Raw genomic sequence first — 16,103 nt, 5'->3', positions numbered from 1 at the left:
TGGATGCAGAGGCATGCAACGGAGCTTATTTGGTGGTCCATATTAAATGTATACTTAGTACACCTTCCCCTTTTATATTAACCCAAAGTATATCACTTGCTTTTTATTATAACACATATGTACATTTTTCTCTGTTAGATTCATGAGTATTTATGATGTTTCAATTTACATGAGAACTAGAAGTTGGCTTATGAAGTTTAAAACTGTTTTAACTTTCTTGGAATATCGTAAAGAAAAGATACATTTTATTCCATCTGAGTAAGTATTGTGAACCTTTAATAGAAACATACTTGAAAATACTACCATTTCTACATTGTCAGAATAGCTTATCTCAATTTTCCTTAAGAAAAACTATATTATGGTTTATTTTCACTGATTGAGTGGTGCTTGCTTCTCTTCTTCCATTCTGTCTTAGCAGCTTCAATGACGTCTCTATTAGAGAGTAGTCAGTAAGGGAAAAAGGATGGTCACATTTGGATCCTTCAAGTTTTAATTGCTGTGTCTGAGGGTTATAGTGTGTTGTGGGCTGCTTAATATTCTTCTGGATATAACATAGAGCAGGGATGAGAAATCGCTAACTTTATAGACTAGATCTAGCTCTGTTTAATTTTCCATCTGTTCTACTGCGTGATTCTTTTGATCCATAATTAGGAAAAACACAACATGGCCTTAATAATACCTGTAACCAATTTTCCAAAATATCACAAAACACAGATTTTACTTAACTGGGGTAGATATTTTACTTAGTTTTATAAATTGTGAGCTTACATACTTTTTAGAGCAGAGAGACACAATTTTTCTACCAATAGACGAGTTGATGGGTGCAGCACACCAACATGGCACATATATACATATGTAACAAACCTGCACGTTATGCGCATGTACCCTAGAACCTAAAGTATAATAATAAAAAAAAAAAAAAAAAAAAAGAACATGTCAAAGCAAGAACATACCAAGGGCGTTAATGCTGCTAAATTTTAAGTGGGCATTAACCTTTATAACAAATTCTAGTAATTTTTTTAACTTCTTTCCATTTAATAAGTTTAAAGAGATATACAAAAAATCAAAAGTGTAGGACCTTGACATATATCCAGAGAATTTCTTTTTGTCATGCTCTACTTTAGATGGAATGAAAAGTCTTAATAAATATATGTTATAGTAATTATTTAATATAATGTTTTTCCCATTCTTGATTTTAAACAATCCAATGTGTGATTTGTTTTCCTCTAAATTTATTTATTTTTTGCTTTTATTTATGAATCTTTGCATTGTTTCCAAGGTACTGTAGCCTTGAGTTTTAAAAATGCTTCCCATCCCTGATACGGATTTTTAAAAATCATATTTTTTACCTTTCTTCATTATGACTTTTATGTATAGAAAGTATGCTTTTGATTTTTGTTTCCTTTATTTTATATTATGTATAGTCTTCAAATTAATTTTAATTGTTTATTTAAACAAATGTTGAACTTCAGCTGCTAATTATACTTTTAAGTGATCTAACATTTTATTTGATCTCTTTTCAGGAGTAATGCATTTCTGACTTTCATATTTCACATAGTATTTTCTGAAGAATTTGAATATACAGGACAGATTATAAATTTGATATACATTTATCCTATGATAATACATCTGTGGCCAATGGCAAGAGATTTAAATGTGTCAGCACTGATATCAATAAACTACTATTTTATGTTTTTATATGTATTAGAATCAACATTGAAGGTACTGTTTAAAGTAGAAATAGAATCTATAAAAAGAGCAATTCAGGTATTTTGAATCTATTTTGTCATATTATTGAAGTAACTTGATACCAAGAACCATTTGCTATGGTAGTTGATGAGAGATCCTGGAATTTTAGTAACCTTTTTGAATTTTCCAAGTTTAATAGTGAAATTAGTGTAAGAGTCATGGTATTGAACATCAGTTAAGTATCATAAAAGTAGAGAGATTCTCAGGTATCAGGTAAAGGATAATTGAAAATCCAGACACGGATGTTTCCCTCAAGTATTTTGTGTAATGATGCAAGAAATAAATACGTGAGTAAGAATTGGTTTGCTAGGTTCTTGTCATAAAATGTGAGTTAATTGTTAGTATAAATGTGTAAAAGGTGATTTCTGAGCATTACTATTTCATACTTTATTATTAATAGTATTGCAATGAATCTATTTGTTGCTATTTTTATTGCTTGTTTTTGGCATTCCAGCTTTATTATAGAGTATATATTTTTAACCAAATTATAAATGGTGAAGAGTTAAAAGAATTTTGGGGGGGGGATTCCAAATGAATAACTTAAAGCTCAACTTTTTGAATATAACTCATTTGTAGTTAAGAACTTAATTGTTAATTTTATAGATTCCTTCCCCCCAACATTACTGTATAGGTGCTATGAAATGACGTTTGTTTTCTATACAGATAATAATTTTGAAAAGGAAATATTTTCGACAACATTGGAATACTCTGGAATTTTTTATCCTGGTTGTTGGAATCATTGATATCTTTTGTGTATACTTTGTGAAATTGAGACCAGACAACTTGGCTCTTATTCAGCTTACAGTAATAATGGGATATTTAAGAATAATTAGATTTCTTCCTCTCTTCAAGGTAAGATTTCATGTTTTAAAATATTAAGATTTGCCAGGAGTTGTAGCTTGCACCTATAATCCCAGCACTTTGGGAGGCCTAGGTGGGTGGATTGCTTGAGTCCAGAAGTTTGAGACAAGCTGGGCACCATAGCAAGAACCCATCGCTACAAAAAATTAAGAAATTAACTGGGCATGATGGTGTGCACCTGTGGTCCCAGCTACTTGGGAGGCTGAGGTGGGAGGATCACTTGAGCCCAGGGGGTTGAGGCTGCAATGAGCTGAGACTGTGCCATTGCACTCCAGTCAGACAGAGTGCAGTGATGGCTCTGGTGACACAGCCAGACCCTGTCTCAAAAAATAATAATAAATAATAAAATAAAAATTTAAAATTCTTTTTTTACATTGTGTTAGGTGAGTAAAAAACCTCATTGTTTTGAAAGAAATGAGAGCAGGAGTTGTCTCTTCTGGAACACCCTCTCAATAGGTATCTGCATGGTTCCCTTTCTCATCACCTTCAAGCCATTGCTCAAATCTCACCTTGTCACAGATGCCTCTCCTGACCAGCCTATGTCAACTGGCAACCCACCCTTCTCACCCTCAATTTCTACCTCATCCTCCTGATTCTATTCTACCTGCTTAACTGTAATTTTTGCCCCATAGTACTTATCAGCTATTTGCTGTATATTGTATGTACTCTCCATGAGGTAGAGATCTTTGTTTTGGTCTTCCTTTTTACATTTTTGAATAGAGATGGGATCTCACTATATTGCCCACGCTGGTCTCAAGCTCGTGGGCTCCAGCAATCCTCATGTTTCAGCCTCCCAAAGTGCTGGGATTACAGGCATGAGCCACCATACTCGGCCTGTTTTGGTCATTGATGTAACCTCTGCCTCCAGAACAGTGCCTGGCATAGAGTAAATGCTAGTAAATATGTGTTGAGTGAATGAATGAAAATCTTGGTGTCACTAGAAGCAGGGTAACCCAAAGACAAGTTCTTTAAGTTTCAGTAAAATTTGTTCATGTCTCCCAAACTGTACAGAAACAAAAATATTTCCTCCATAGCTCCACAGTCACATAGCATACTACCTGTGGAGTTTAATTTTACCGTGGCCTTCAATTGCCTTAACAATTACTATGTCTTCATTCCATGACTCTGGTTTTGATACTGAAGGCAGATTTTTATACTTTCAGTTTCAAATCTTAAACCTCCTTTCTCTCTTTCCAATGGAGTTGCATTACATAAACTTTCAACTTCGTGGCTTTAAATGATTTCACTTGCCATGCCGTGTTTGTTGTTGTTTAATTCTTATTACATCAAGCAAATCCATTATGTTAGTATTTATTGAAGTTATATACAGAGACTTAACATTAAAATATTGCTATAAACCCTGATGGTAAAATGCACACATTAGACTCCCCCACCTAGTCCCCATTCTCCACAACATATAATAGTTATCTTTAAGGCAGAATTGTTTGACTATCCAGCTTGTGCTTACAGATTTTCTCTTTTGTTCCTTCATTTATTCTACATTGGTGTAGCCAAACTTTAGTGTTCATAAGAATTACCATTCAGAGTTACTGTACCTGGTTTAAAGGGTAATTTTGATTCAATGTGCTTTTAGCCTTATGAGCTAAGTTTGAAGCAAAGCGCTCATGTAAGGTGTAACTCCACCATCAGGTACACTACCCTAGAAATCAGGATGTGTTGTGTGAGGCAAAGACTTAAAATCAAAGGTAGAAGTTTCTTTAGGTAATCAGTATTTATATAGAGATCTTATGCAGGTAAATGTAAAATAAGTATTTTAGAAATAATACTTTGTGAAGAGTATTTAAAATGAAACAAAGATTTAAAAGTGTATTATTGTGGAAAATGTCACAGGGGAGCGACAGCTATCTGGGCTGGCGGCGTGGCAGTAAAAGAATTTACCAAGACAGTTGTAGATAAAGAAAGGCATATTTATTTATTAGAGACAGTAGAAAAATACATTGCCAGGGAAACAATGGGCAGCCTGCAAGAAAGAAGCCAACTGCGAAGAAACAAAGGCTTGCTGAAGATTTTATAGGATAGTGTTTATGCTGTCTGTTGAAAAGGTCTTTGTGCGGTTAATGCCATGGTTGCAGTGAACTAACTTGCAGGAGTCTGGTGGTTGTTGGGCACAAGAAGATTTTGAGTTATTTGTGCAGGAGGGCAATGCGACCTGGTCCATGAAGAAAGGCAGACTTGCAGCTTATCTGCGGCTTCCTTTTGCTTTCCCCTGATCCCACCAGCCTGACTCTTTTTGCCTAATTAGGGACTTTACATAAACCAAAGCTGTTTAGAGTGTGGGCAGCAATGTTCCGAACCAGTCATCCCTTCTGTCTAGCATGCTCTGACAAATCTCAGTGAAGTATATTATCATGGTTTTTAATTGAACACTCACTGTTTTCCAGGACCTGTGTAAAGCACTTTACATAAATTATCTAGTTTAATTAATGGAATAGCTCTGTGAGGTAGATTTCACCACTCTGTAAAGTTAGGTGGCTCATAGCCAGTCTCAGCATAATGTGGCTTTCAAAAGAAACAAACCTGCATTGGAAAACTTGAAAGAATATTGGTGATCTTTAGGTGCCCTAAAGGACAGCTCAAAGAGTGTCAGTACACTGCAGAGTGTAACTTTGAAAACATCTTCTTTAAATATCTCTCCCTTTGCCCAAAGTTTCAAAGGCAAAATAGCAGCTTAAAAAAAATTCTCTTCTCTGCTCTTGTAACTCCTTCACTATAATGCCATCTCCCAGTTCACTTTTTTTTTCTTCGCTTGTTACCCAGTCCCTCACCATCTGCCCCTGTGCTCTGATGTGACTTTAACCCTGTGGGAAGCCCCCTGTCTGTGTGAGTGACTGCGTGGATTTTGAGGAGCAGCTCTACTGGAATTCTGGTACTTAGATATTATTTCCTCATTTTACACATGAGGAAACTGAGTCCTCAAAGTCAGTAAATAACTTGCTCAAGGTCACAGAGCTGGTAAATAGGAGAGCTTGCATTTGAATTTAGAGAGGTGTATATTTAAAATCCCATTCCCTTAAGTCATGATACTAGCCTGCCTTAGCTTATGATTGGAGAAATATAGAACTAAGCAAGATCTTAGATACCCTAAGTTTCCTATTTTGCAAGTGAAGAAACTGAGGCACAGAGAGATGATTTGTTCAGTGAGTAACTATGACCTAGGTTAGGAGACGTGGTTGGGGTTTTCTGAAATCTGGGGGTACAGAGAATGAGGGAAAAGGCATTGCTAGAGACTTTCCCCTAAAGCAAGAGTCAATTATTCACTAAACTTCACCTTCTTCAGAGAATGGGTCTTGACTTTTGTAGGCATAGAATCACCTGGAAGACTTGCTAAGACACCGACTACTGGGCCCCACCCAAGAGTGTCTGATTCCGCAGGTCTCCAGTGGGACCTGAGAATTTGCATTCCTAACAAGTTTGTGGGCTCTGCTGTTGCTGGTCTGGAGATGACGCTATGAATTTCTGCCTCAGAGGGTGCTTTTCCTCATAAAATTTACAGGTTTTTTTCCTTCTTCTCATTATTCCAGATAATAGTACCAATACTGATAAGTATTGCAGATGTGCAGATCAAAAAGCGCCTCAGCTTGATGTATAGTATTACAAAAGGCTATATCAAAAGTCAAGAAGATGCCAAACTTCTAATAAAACAAATATCTGTCCATGAATCAATATATCAGGTGAGAAACAAGCGCTGGTCATTTGGGGAGAAAAACAATTTAGGTGTATTAACTTCTTTTAAGACTGGCTCTATATATGTTTGACCAAACAGACAAATTCCAACAGTTGAAATGGATTCAGTTGTTTATTATATCATATGAGGTGCTGCAGAGAACAGTCTCTGATCATTACATTTCAGTTGTTATCATCAAACTCATTTATTATCTTCATAGCAGAAAATATATTATCTCTTTTCTGAGTGCAGAGTATAGAGAAGAGATCTAGTATGTCTCTGTAACACTCTCTAAAAGACAGGGCACTTGGAAAGGCATTATGCAGGATTTGAGACTTGAATAAGGCTTCAAAGAAAGGGTAAGCCTTATGAGGAGAGGAAGAGAGGAAAAGAGCACAAAGATTTGACAGTGAAAACTTGAAATCCTGGTACTGTGGGGTGGGTGAGTAGAGGTATTTATTTTTTGTCATTTAAGACCCTCTTCATTTCCAGCCACTATGCGGTAAGTACTAGATGGGAGTCTAGAGTTGGAGTGAATCCCCTCCTAACCAGGCTCCCTCACACCAGTCTGTCTACTACCAGCCACTTGCAAATAACAGGGAAAGTGGAACGTGACTGCTGTCTCATTCGCATGCTTCTTTGGGCCTGATAATGTAAAGGAGACTCTCATTCTTTAGATAAAAAACTTCCTTATTTTTCCTTCATAACTGTCAACTCTGCTCTTTGCAAAGAGAATCTTTCAGCTGATTTTCCAGGTTACAAATTTTTAAATTTCTAGTTGTGTTCATTCTTCTGTTTAATCCATCTATTAAACTTTTTAAACTTTTTTGATAATTACTTTTTGATCTCCAAAAACTGTAGTTGCTTCCTTTTCATAACAACTGTTTGCTTTAAAAGAATTAATATAACATTACCTAGAATCTTCTTTTCATCTTAAAAGATTTTTTGCTTCCTGTGTTAATTCTGCTTCCTTGGGGTTCATTCTCCTATTTGTTGCGTTTGGTTTCTATATTTCATTGTTTTTGCCCCCAATGTTTGGTGATTTTGATTACATTTTCACATGTGTCAATGAGGGGCTAAGGTGAGCAGTATCAACAGCTGAAAGGTGTTTTCTCAGCCCAAGTGACATTCTTGATTTTCAACCAGAGATGGATTTAAATCCTGATTACTACAATGATTATGTGTGGATACATAAAACCATTGATGGCCTGGAGGTTATGTCTTCTGGTTATGGTGCCTATTTTTGTGGTGACGGTTACATTACCTCAGTCAAGAGAGGCTCTTTACTTATTGAAATTAGAAGAGGAAAAGAGGCTGTGAAGATATCTACCTTTATTGGATTGAACATTAATGTGTAACAGAATTCTCTCCTGTTGCTTTACTTTGAAGAATGGAGAAGAAAATTAAAAGAACTACTCAAAGCCTGGATTGATCTGCATTAGAAAGAACACAGAGCTATTCATAGGAGAAAAGATTTCAGAAGTAGGAGGAAAAGAGAAGAAAAACAAGAGCCAGTGGGGGGAGTTAAGACTGTGTTTTCAGGAGTTGGGAGAAGATGCCTTCTAGGCATCTGAGGGCAGGTTCCTTGACGTGTCACAGATGAAGTGAATCTCCTGTGACATTTTAAAAGAGGCACCCGTAAAGATTTAAATGGCGTTTTGAGAAGTGTTTAGATGTCTAACTGGTGTTTATTCTGAAACTGACTTGGTTCTGGAAGTTGGCCTGTGGCAGCTCACCTTAAGAAAAATAAATGTATCGCCAGGCTTTCATGATTATGCTGTCTCTATAGGCAGGAGTCAGTTCCCATGTGCTTTTGTGCAAAGGCGTTCTAGAGCAGTCTTACAGGGTTGCTGTAAGTCTAGTTTGGTGTGAAGGGGGCCTAGCTGCTATCTTTGCAGCTATGCAAGCAGGGCTGGACTAGGATGGTAATTGGTTGTGGACAGGCTAGTAATTTGGCACCTTCCCAATATCGATGCAATGTTATCGAGTAAGAAGAAATAATTTAATAAATATTACATACCTTATTCTTATATTCAAAACGAGGGATTCATTACATGTGATTTTTTTCTAAACCAAAACAAAAAACAACAAAAAAACCCACAAAAATTTAACTTTGCTTAAACTTTAGATAACAAACCAGTTGTTCGCTATAAAGAGCACTATGCCATGCATTATTTGGGGCAGAGTTTCAGACATCTGTACCTGACAACCCTGAAGAACTGTCAGTTGTGTGATTTCAGGACTGTTGGTGTAGCCAAGAGCAAACTCCCCAGTGACTCAAAGCTAGAGGGTAAGCTTCAAGAGGAAAAGTGCCTGGGACATAGTGGGCATCCAATAAATACCTGTTGTGTGATTGGTTGAGCAGAGATTGGTTAGCCCTGGAGTGCAGGGGTTTCTTCAGTTATCTAAGGAGTTATTTGTTAGAAATATGAAAGAATCAATATCGTATTTTCTCATTTTTCCACTTCTTTTTGTGCTCCTGATAGGATGGCTTCCCAACTAGCTGCTCAGTTGGTTCACTCCCAAATCAGGCGCTGCCTATGAGAATTCTCCTTGGTGCACAGTGGAGTACATACTGATCTTTTCTGTTAACTATTAGGCACAGTAGTTATGCAAGCTACTGACCGTACTAGACTCATTGAGATTGACATCTGAGCATGGGCAAAGCAGCAGAATTGACCCAGAGGGAAGAATTGAGCCAATAGCTTTTCTAAAGTTAACTAAGTGAAATGTCCTCTACCATACTTCCTTTTCTCTGAATTTAAAAGGAAAGCCAGGCTGGGTGTGGTGGCTCATGCCTGTAATCCCAGCACTTTGGGAGGCCGAGGTGGGTAGATCATCTGAGGTCAGGAGTTCCTTGAACCAGCCTAGCCAACATGGAGAAACTCCATCTCTATTAAAAATATAAAATTTAGCTGGGTGTGGTCACCCACATTTGTATTCCCAGCTACTTGGGAGGCTGAGGCATGAGAATAACTTGAACCCGGGTAGTGGAGGTTGCAGTGAGCCTAGATCGCACGACTGCACTCCAACCTGGGCAACAGAACAAGACTGTGTCTCAAAAAGTAAAAATAAAAGGAAAGCCAGAACTATACTTGGTATAATAAGTATACTTCTCAGGCGTATAAGAAGAAATGCATGTTTTTCTTAATTTCTGACACAAACTATATCAATAATAAGAAATACATGTTTGTCTTAATTTCTTACAGAAACTATATGAAATTTTGGAAACCAACAAACAGGATGCTATCAAAGAATTAGGTAGGTAGTCGAAGTATCTGAGTTCTTAAAGTCACACCTTCTTATCCTATAATTTAATAAAAGAAGAACAATTCATGCTTTCATTTACTTGCTCATTCATTTATGCATTCAACAAGCATTTATTAAACACAGCTAATGGGCCAGGTATGGGAAAGCAAAGATGGGTAGATCCTGACCCTTAAACAGAGCAGAATCTTGCGGAGTATATGAGCGTATCAATAGACAATTGAAAAAGTTAGCAGAGTCCTGTTAGTTGTTATGGGGGTGTAGAGGGAAGAATGAGAGGAGTGTGGAAAGTGTATTAAGGTGGCAAGGTCAGAGTCCTCAAGGTTAGAAGAAAAAGACACGTAAAGGTTACCAAAATGTTTTTGTTTCGTTGTTTTGTTTTTTGCAAAGATACTCTGGAATGTAGGGCTGCAACGAATGTCATTTCTTGAGTATCTCCAGTCACTCCACTTTACTTGAAGCACAGAGCAGGAGCCCAAGGATTTTATGCCAAGTTTTTTGGGTCAGCTTTCCTTATGTGGGGCTGTGGGCCAGGCTCTCAGTGTGTGCAAAAGCATCTGGTAGACGGCCTGGCATACGGAAGGCCCTTAATAAATGGAAGTTATCAGAAAAGAAAATAAAGTAAAACCATTTCATATTCATGACCACATTGTAAGATGCCATATGGGGTTACACTTTCCAAATCAAAATGGAAAGAATGTGGTCTAATGAATGAAAGTGTAAGTTTAGAGACAATAGATTAGCATATTTTGGCATTATCTCAGAAAACCCATGACCCATTGTTGCCATTTACATATTGACAGATTTTTATTTCTGTGCTTTTAAAGATTAGGGGTTAGGACAGCTGCTTTATATTATGTTTTAGATCAGTATGGAATATTACAAAGTTTTCTCAATTCACTACTCTAAAAGGCAGTGCTTGTTTCCATGTGGTTACTGCAACTGATGACTGAATGCAAGAACTGCTAACTGTTTACGTATATTATCTCATTTAATCCTTATAATTACTCTATGAGGCAAATACTATTATTAGAGAGGTTAATTTGCCTGAGGCCCTATGGCTAGTAAGCCAGGTTTCTAGCCCAAGTGTATCTGACACTAAAACCTATGCTTTTGATCATTGCTACCTTTCACTTTAGTGGTCAATTCATTTAGTTAAAAAAAGAAAAAACAGTGTGTACCTTCGATATGGCAAGCATTGTGTTCAATGTTGAATACGAAGATGAAACAGACGCAATTTTAGCCTTGACTCACAGTCCAGTTCATGTCTTCTCAGGTTTACTAAAGGGGAAAGAATATGCGCCTTGATCTCAGAAAGACCCACCAGCCAAAGTCCAGGGATACTTTCATTCTGCCACATATTCATCTAAACAACAAAAATTATACAATATGGAGGATGAGACAGAGAAGTAAAAACAGTAACATGATAGTGTAATGAGTTCCATAATAGAGATACAGAGGAGATGCCACGGGGATAAGACAGAGTGATTTTCTCTTAGCTGGTGGGGGAAGCCAGTTTCCAATTTTCTCATCCATAAAATAGGGTTGAAAATAACTCTTGTCCTGCTGACCTCACGAGTTCTGCATGAAACTAGAATAAAAGAATATTGTGTAAATGCTTCGGAAATTATACAGTATTATACTAATATTAGTTATTGTGGTTATTGCACAGGCCACTTACTGAATTTTATTTTCTTTGCTGCAGGACTAATAGAGCATGAAGGTGGTGATGTTGTCATTGCTTTGAAGACTAAACAGGCAATCCGGAATGTGATTGCTAAAGCTCTAAAAAATCTCACCTTCCTTTGTTCAAGAGGCATTATTGATAAGCATGAGAGCACTGAGATAAATAAGGTAATTTTGCTTGATTCTGTCTGCATAATATCCCAGCCTTCATGGTTACTTTAGCAGTGTGTAATAAGGAGGGAGACTGAAAAAAATTGTTTAACCACAGGTGGTAAGTCTATAATCATCTTCAGCCTTTGATAATGCGAAGGACGATGAATGCCAATGCTACCCAGTACACTCCATTTGTCAAAACTACTTGATTGCAAGTAACAGAAACCAACTTGAACTAAGTGAGGAAAGAAATGGTTGGGGGATTTATCAAAAGGACACAGAGTACTTTATAGAACCCACAATAGCCAGGCTATGTGACAAGGCCTAAGGAAGGGATTTGAACAGAGATGTAGAAAACTTTCTAGATTTTCCATTTCCTAACAGGGTTGCCCTCTATGGCATCTTCCTTTGGCTCACCCTATAGACTCACTAGATTTTTCTGCTTCTCCATCCACTGTGTCAATTGAATTATGAAGATGATAGGTTCAATCCGAGTTAATAAGTCAGTGAAAATAGTAGTAAGGGGAGACTAGGGACAAAAATGGTTGGAGGAATTTAGATAGGAAGAGAGAAGCTGTGAGTCAAACATCAAGGTTATACTTGCCTAACAGTAGTTTATTTAGATTTCCTTAGTTTTTGCCTACTGTCCATTTCCTGTTACAGGATCTGATCCCCATTATTTTGATTATTTGTTTTTAGGTACTTCTTAAAAAATTAAAAGCACTAAATAACTTTCCAAAGGCAATCCCACCCCCAACTCCTGACAAATACCTTCACAACATCATTTGGCTGGAAGGTAAAGATGTTCTCATTGACTTCTTCAAGGTAAAGATTTTCTTTTCTATTCTGGCTCAGGTTTGATGATCATTAACTATTTTTTCCACTCCCTAATGAAAGATTAACAGAAAAGCATATCACATACTGGCCAATTCAGGAAAAGCCAAGACGGAGGCCCAGGAAAGTCTAGAGGAGGAATAAATCTCTTTTTGAGCCTAAAGGGCAAAGATAGTTTTTCACAATGACTTATCTGCTATATGTCTCTGACTGTTACCAATCCCATTCTATTTTATGTTGTAGAGTTCTGGACTTCTTGATGTATGCTCTTGGAGAGACATTTTTTAGAGCAAGAGTCTCGAATTTAAGTTACTATACAGACCAGGCAGATAGTGTAAAAGTAAAGCTGATTGGCCGTAGTATAATAGGGAATGGTGAGAACTGAGGTGTGTTCAAGTTCATGCTCTGTCAGCTGAGGGTTGCAACAGGACTTTGGACTCTTTCAACAAATATCTATTGAATATCCTCTAATGTCAGGGACTGTTCTAGATCTGGTGGTATGGCAGTAAACAAAATAGATAAAGTCCCTACTTTCATTTTTTAATTTTAATTTAATTTTATTTATTTATTTTTTTGAGATAGAGTCTCACTCTGCTGCCCAGGTTGGAGTGCACTGGTGCAATCTCAACTCACTGCAAACTCTGCCTCCTGGGTTCAAGTGATTCTCCTGTTTCAGCCTCCCAAGTAGCTGGGATTACAGGCATGTGCCACCACGCCCAGCTAATTTTTGTATTTTCAGTAGAGACGGGGTTTCACCATGTTGGCCAGGCTGGTCTTGAACTCCTGACCTCAAGTGATCTACCCACCTTGGCCTCCCAAAGTGCTGGGATTACAGGCGTGAGCTGCCGTGCCTGGCCGAAGTCCCTACTTTCATAAAGTTATATGGATGGAGATGGACAATAAACACACCAAACACATAAACATATAGCCTATCAGATGGTTATAAGTGCTAGAGAAAAATGAGAGAAAAGGTAACACAGAGTGGCCATGGAAGGCTGCTCTAATAAGGTGACATTTGAAGAGAGATGTGAAAGAAGGGAGGGAGCAAGCCAGGTAGTGTCTTAGAGAAGAGCACTCCAGGCAAAGGGAGTAGTGGGTGCAAGGAGGCCCCAAGGCCAAGTGTGCCTGGTGTGTTCCAGGAGCAGCACAGAGTCCCCTGGCAGGAGCGGTGCTGGAGAGAGCACAAGAAGTCAGGGCAGTTGCAGAGGGCCCAGAGAACATCATGACTCTCAGGGGCCCTGGGCACTTCTGCCTTCATGGGCCTCTTCCTCCACAAAACTATGAAAAATTAGACTTTATGACTGTTAGTATAACAATGAATATATTAGTATTATATATTAAAACATTTTTCTTTATCTAAAACTAATTTTCCTCCTGATTCTAAAAGACATTAAAACATTGTTATAAGTGTCTAAAAGTATTGTAGATGCAGGTACTGCACCTGCTGATTCCTAGTGGATGGCTCCACCCTGGTCTCCATCCCTCCCTGCCTGAGACATATACAGTCTTTGCTATTACCCTAACTGCAGACGTTCAGTTTGCTTCTGGATTTTGTATATATGAATATTCTGCCCTGGAGGTCTTCAACTCATGTTATCCGAGCTATCTGCTCCTCCTCTTTCAAGTCTCAGCTTAGCTGTCCTATCTGTGGTAAAGGCCTCACTGAACAACCAAGATAGGATCCTGTGGCTTTTCTGCCCCATTTTTTTTTTTTTTTTTTTTTTTTGCATAGCACCCTGTCCCTGTCTTCTTTGTCATAATTATCCCATTTGATTGTAAATATCTACCCAACATAACTAAAAGTTTGTTCTGAAGGCAGGGAAATTGTTTAGCTTACCATTATAACCCAAGCCCCAAACGGGGCTGAAAAGAAAGTTTTCATTCATTAATGTGCATATTCATTCCATAGTTCTATCAGTTACTATGCTGAGTACTAATCACAAAGTCAAAGTTTGTTTGCCTGTTCCTTTATTTCTAGAAGTTGATGTGGTATATTAGCACGTTACAGTTCAGTAATAAACCAGGAATATAGTGTTTTATGCTACTTGGAAGCTATTTTAGCTTTAAAATTATATATATATATGATTATATATAAAATCATATATATAACATACATAAAATCATATATATATAACATATATATGTTGACTCTCTTTTTCTTTTCCTTTTATTCCCACCCAGGAAAGAGCCAAACTTGCCTGTTTTGACTATGGAGATATCATTTGTAAAGGAGGTGAAATGCCACAAGGAATCTACTTAATTATTTCAGGAATGGCAATTGTAAGGGACTATTGATTTTTTATTTTTTTTTTTACTTAAAATGTATTTTGAAACATATAATTGCAGAATAAGAGTAAATTTAGATACTGAAAAAGTTTAAATTTTTAATGTGATGAAACTATTTCTACTCTGAGCATGACAGCTGAGAGATAAATATGCAACACCTGAAATGTGCTTCCCATTCTACAAAATGCTATCTATCATAGTCTTATTTCTTGCAGCAATCCTGGGAGGAAGCAGTATTTTTCTGAATGTTCAGACAAGGAAATCAATACTTGACGTGGCTTAAATTACTCACCTATAAAGGAATTAGGATGAGGATCAAAAATACCACTTCTAATCTGTCTTTTGTTGACCAGAGAGAGAGAGAGAGAGAGAGAGAAAGACAGAAAGCGAGAGAGAGAGCAATTTCAGTAGAGTGATGGGGAAAAGAATCCTTTGTATCTGCGTAACAGTAGTTTAGTAGCTGAATTCATGGGTGAGCCCCAGTTTGTGAACCAAATAATTCCTAGATCATCCTAGATGATGGTCATAAAATGACAAATCCTTATTATGGGAAAAATAATGCATTCGGCTTTCTGGTTTTGAAATGGGTATATTAGACCTTAAAATATCATGGAAATAAACTACTATAATAAATAGAATACTGATACAATATAACACTTATTTACTCTCTGGCACTATTCTAAGCACTTTTCGTTCATCCAGTCATTCATTTATTCAACAAAATACTTGCTTCATTACCACCATGTGGCAGGCACTGTTAGTTCTAGGCATGGGATTGACAAAACAGACACAAATCCCTGCCTTCTTGGAGCCTAATTTCTAGTAGAGAGATAAAAGGAGATGGGACAATGAACAAAACAAATAAGTTTACAGTATGTTAGAGATGATGGAGATATGAAGAGATTAATTGTGATTTTTTAAAAGGTAGTCGAGAAAGGCAATATGGGCCAGTCACGATGGCTCACAACTGTAATCCCACCACTTTGAGAGGGCTACTAGGCAGGTGGATCACATGAGGCAGGAGTCCAAGACCAGCCTGGTCTTGGCAAAACCCTGTCTCTACTAAAAATACAAAAATTAGTTGGGTATGGTGGCACATGTCTATAATCCCAGCTACTTGGGAGGCTGAGACGAGAATCTGAGATCCTGCCACTGCACTCCAGCCTGGGCGACAGTCTCACTCTGTTGCTCAGGTTGGAGTGCAGTGAGGCCATCTCAGCTCACTGCAACACCTCTCCCTTGGGTTCAAGAGATTCTCCTGCCTCAGCCTCCCAAGTAGCTGGGATTATAGGCACACACCACCATGCCCATCTAATTTTTGTGTTTTTAGTAGAGACAGGGTTTCACTAGGCTGGTGTTGAACTCCTGACCTCAAGCAAGCCACCTGCCTCGGCCTCCCAAAGTGCTGGGATTACAGGTGTGAGCCACCAAACCCGGCCAACAACCCTATTTTTTACATGAGAAAACTGATGCACAGAAAAAAATTAATTCACTTGGCCCCAACTACACATACTCAGAGGCCAAAGATTACTTTGAACCCATGTAGTCTATCTCCAGTATCCATGTGCTTAGCCATTATACT

General features: G+C 37.7%; 1 protein-coding gene across 1 annotated transcript in view; it reads left to right on the top strand.

Annotated features, from left to right (window-relative positions):
• The window catches only part of SLC9C2 (solute carrier family 9 member C2 (putative)), a 100,502-nt gene that overhangs the window by 67,376 nt on the left and 17,023 nt on the right, over positions 1–16,103 (top strand). Inside the window, exons 14-21 of the mRNA XM_023207043.1 lie at positions 139–258; positions 1,524–1,722; positions 2,413–2,601; positions 6,153–6,302; positions 9,505–9,556; positions 11,268–11,416; positions 12,101–12,226; positions 14,417–14,515. Coding sequence (XP_023062811.1) covers positions 139–258; positions 1,524–1,722; positions 2,413–2,601; positions 6,153–6,302; positions 9,505–9,556; positions 11,268–11,416; positions 12,101–12,226; positions 14,417–14,515 — 1,084 coding nt within the window. The remainder of the gene's footprint in view (positions 1–138; positions 259–1,523; positions 1,723–2,412; positions 2,602–6,152; positions 6,303–9,504; positions 9,557–11,267; positions 11,417–12,100; positions 12,227–14,416; positions 14,516–16,103) is intronic.

The sequence above is a fragment of the Piliocolobus tephrosceles genome, chromosome 1 (genome assembly GCF_002776525.5).
Source record: "Piliocolobus tephrosceles isolate RC106 chromosome 1, ASM277652v3, whole genome shotgun sequence".
Classification (NCBI taxonomy): domain Eukaryota; kingdom Metazoa; phylum Chordata; class Mammalia; order Primates; family Cercopithecidae; genus Piliocolobus; species Piliocolobus tephrosceles.
Note: the sequence above shows the minus strand (reverse complement) of the source record. Positions and strands in the feature narration are given on the sequence as shown.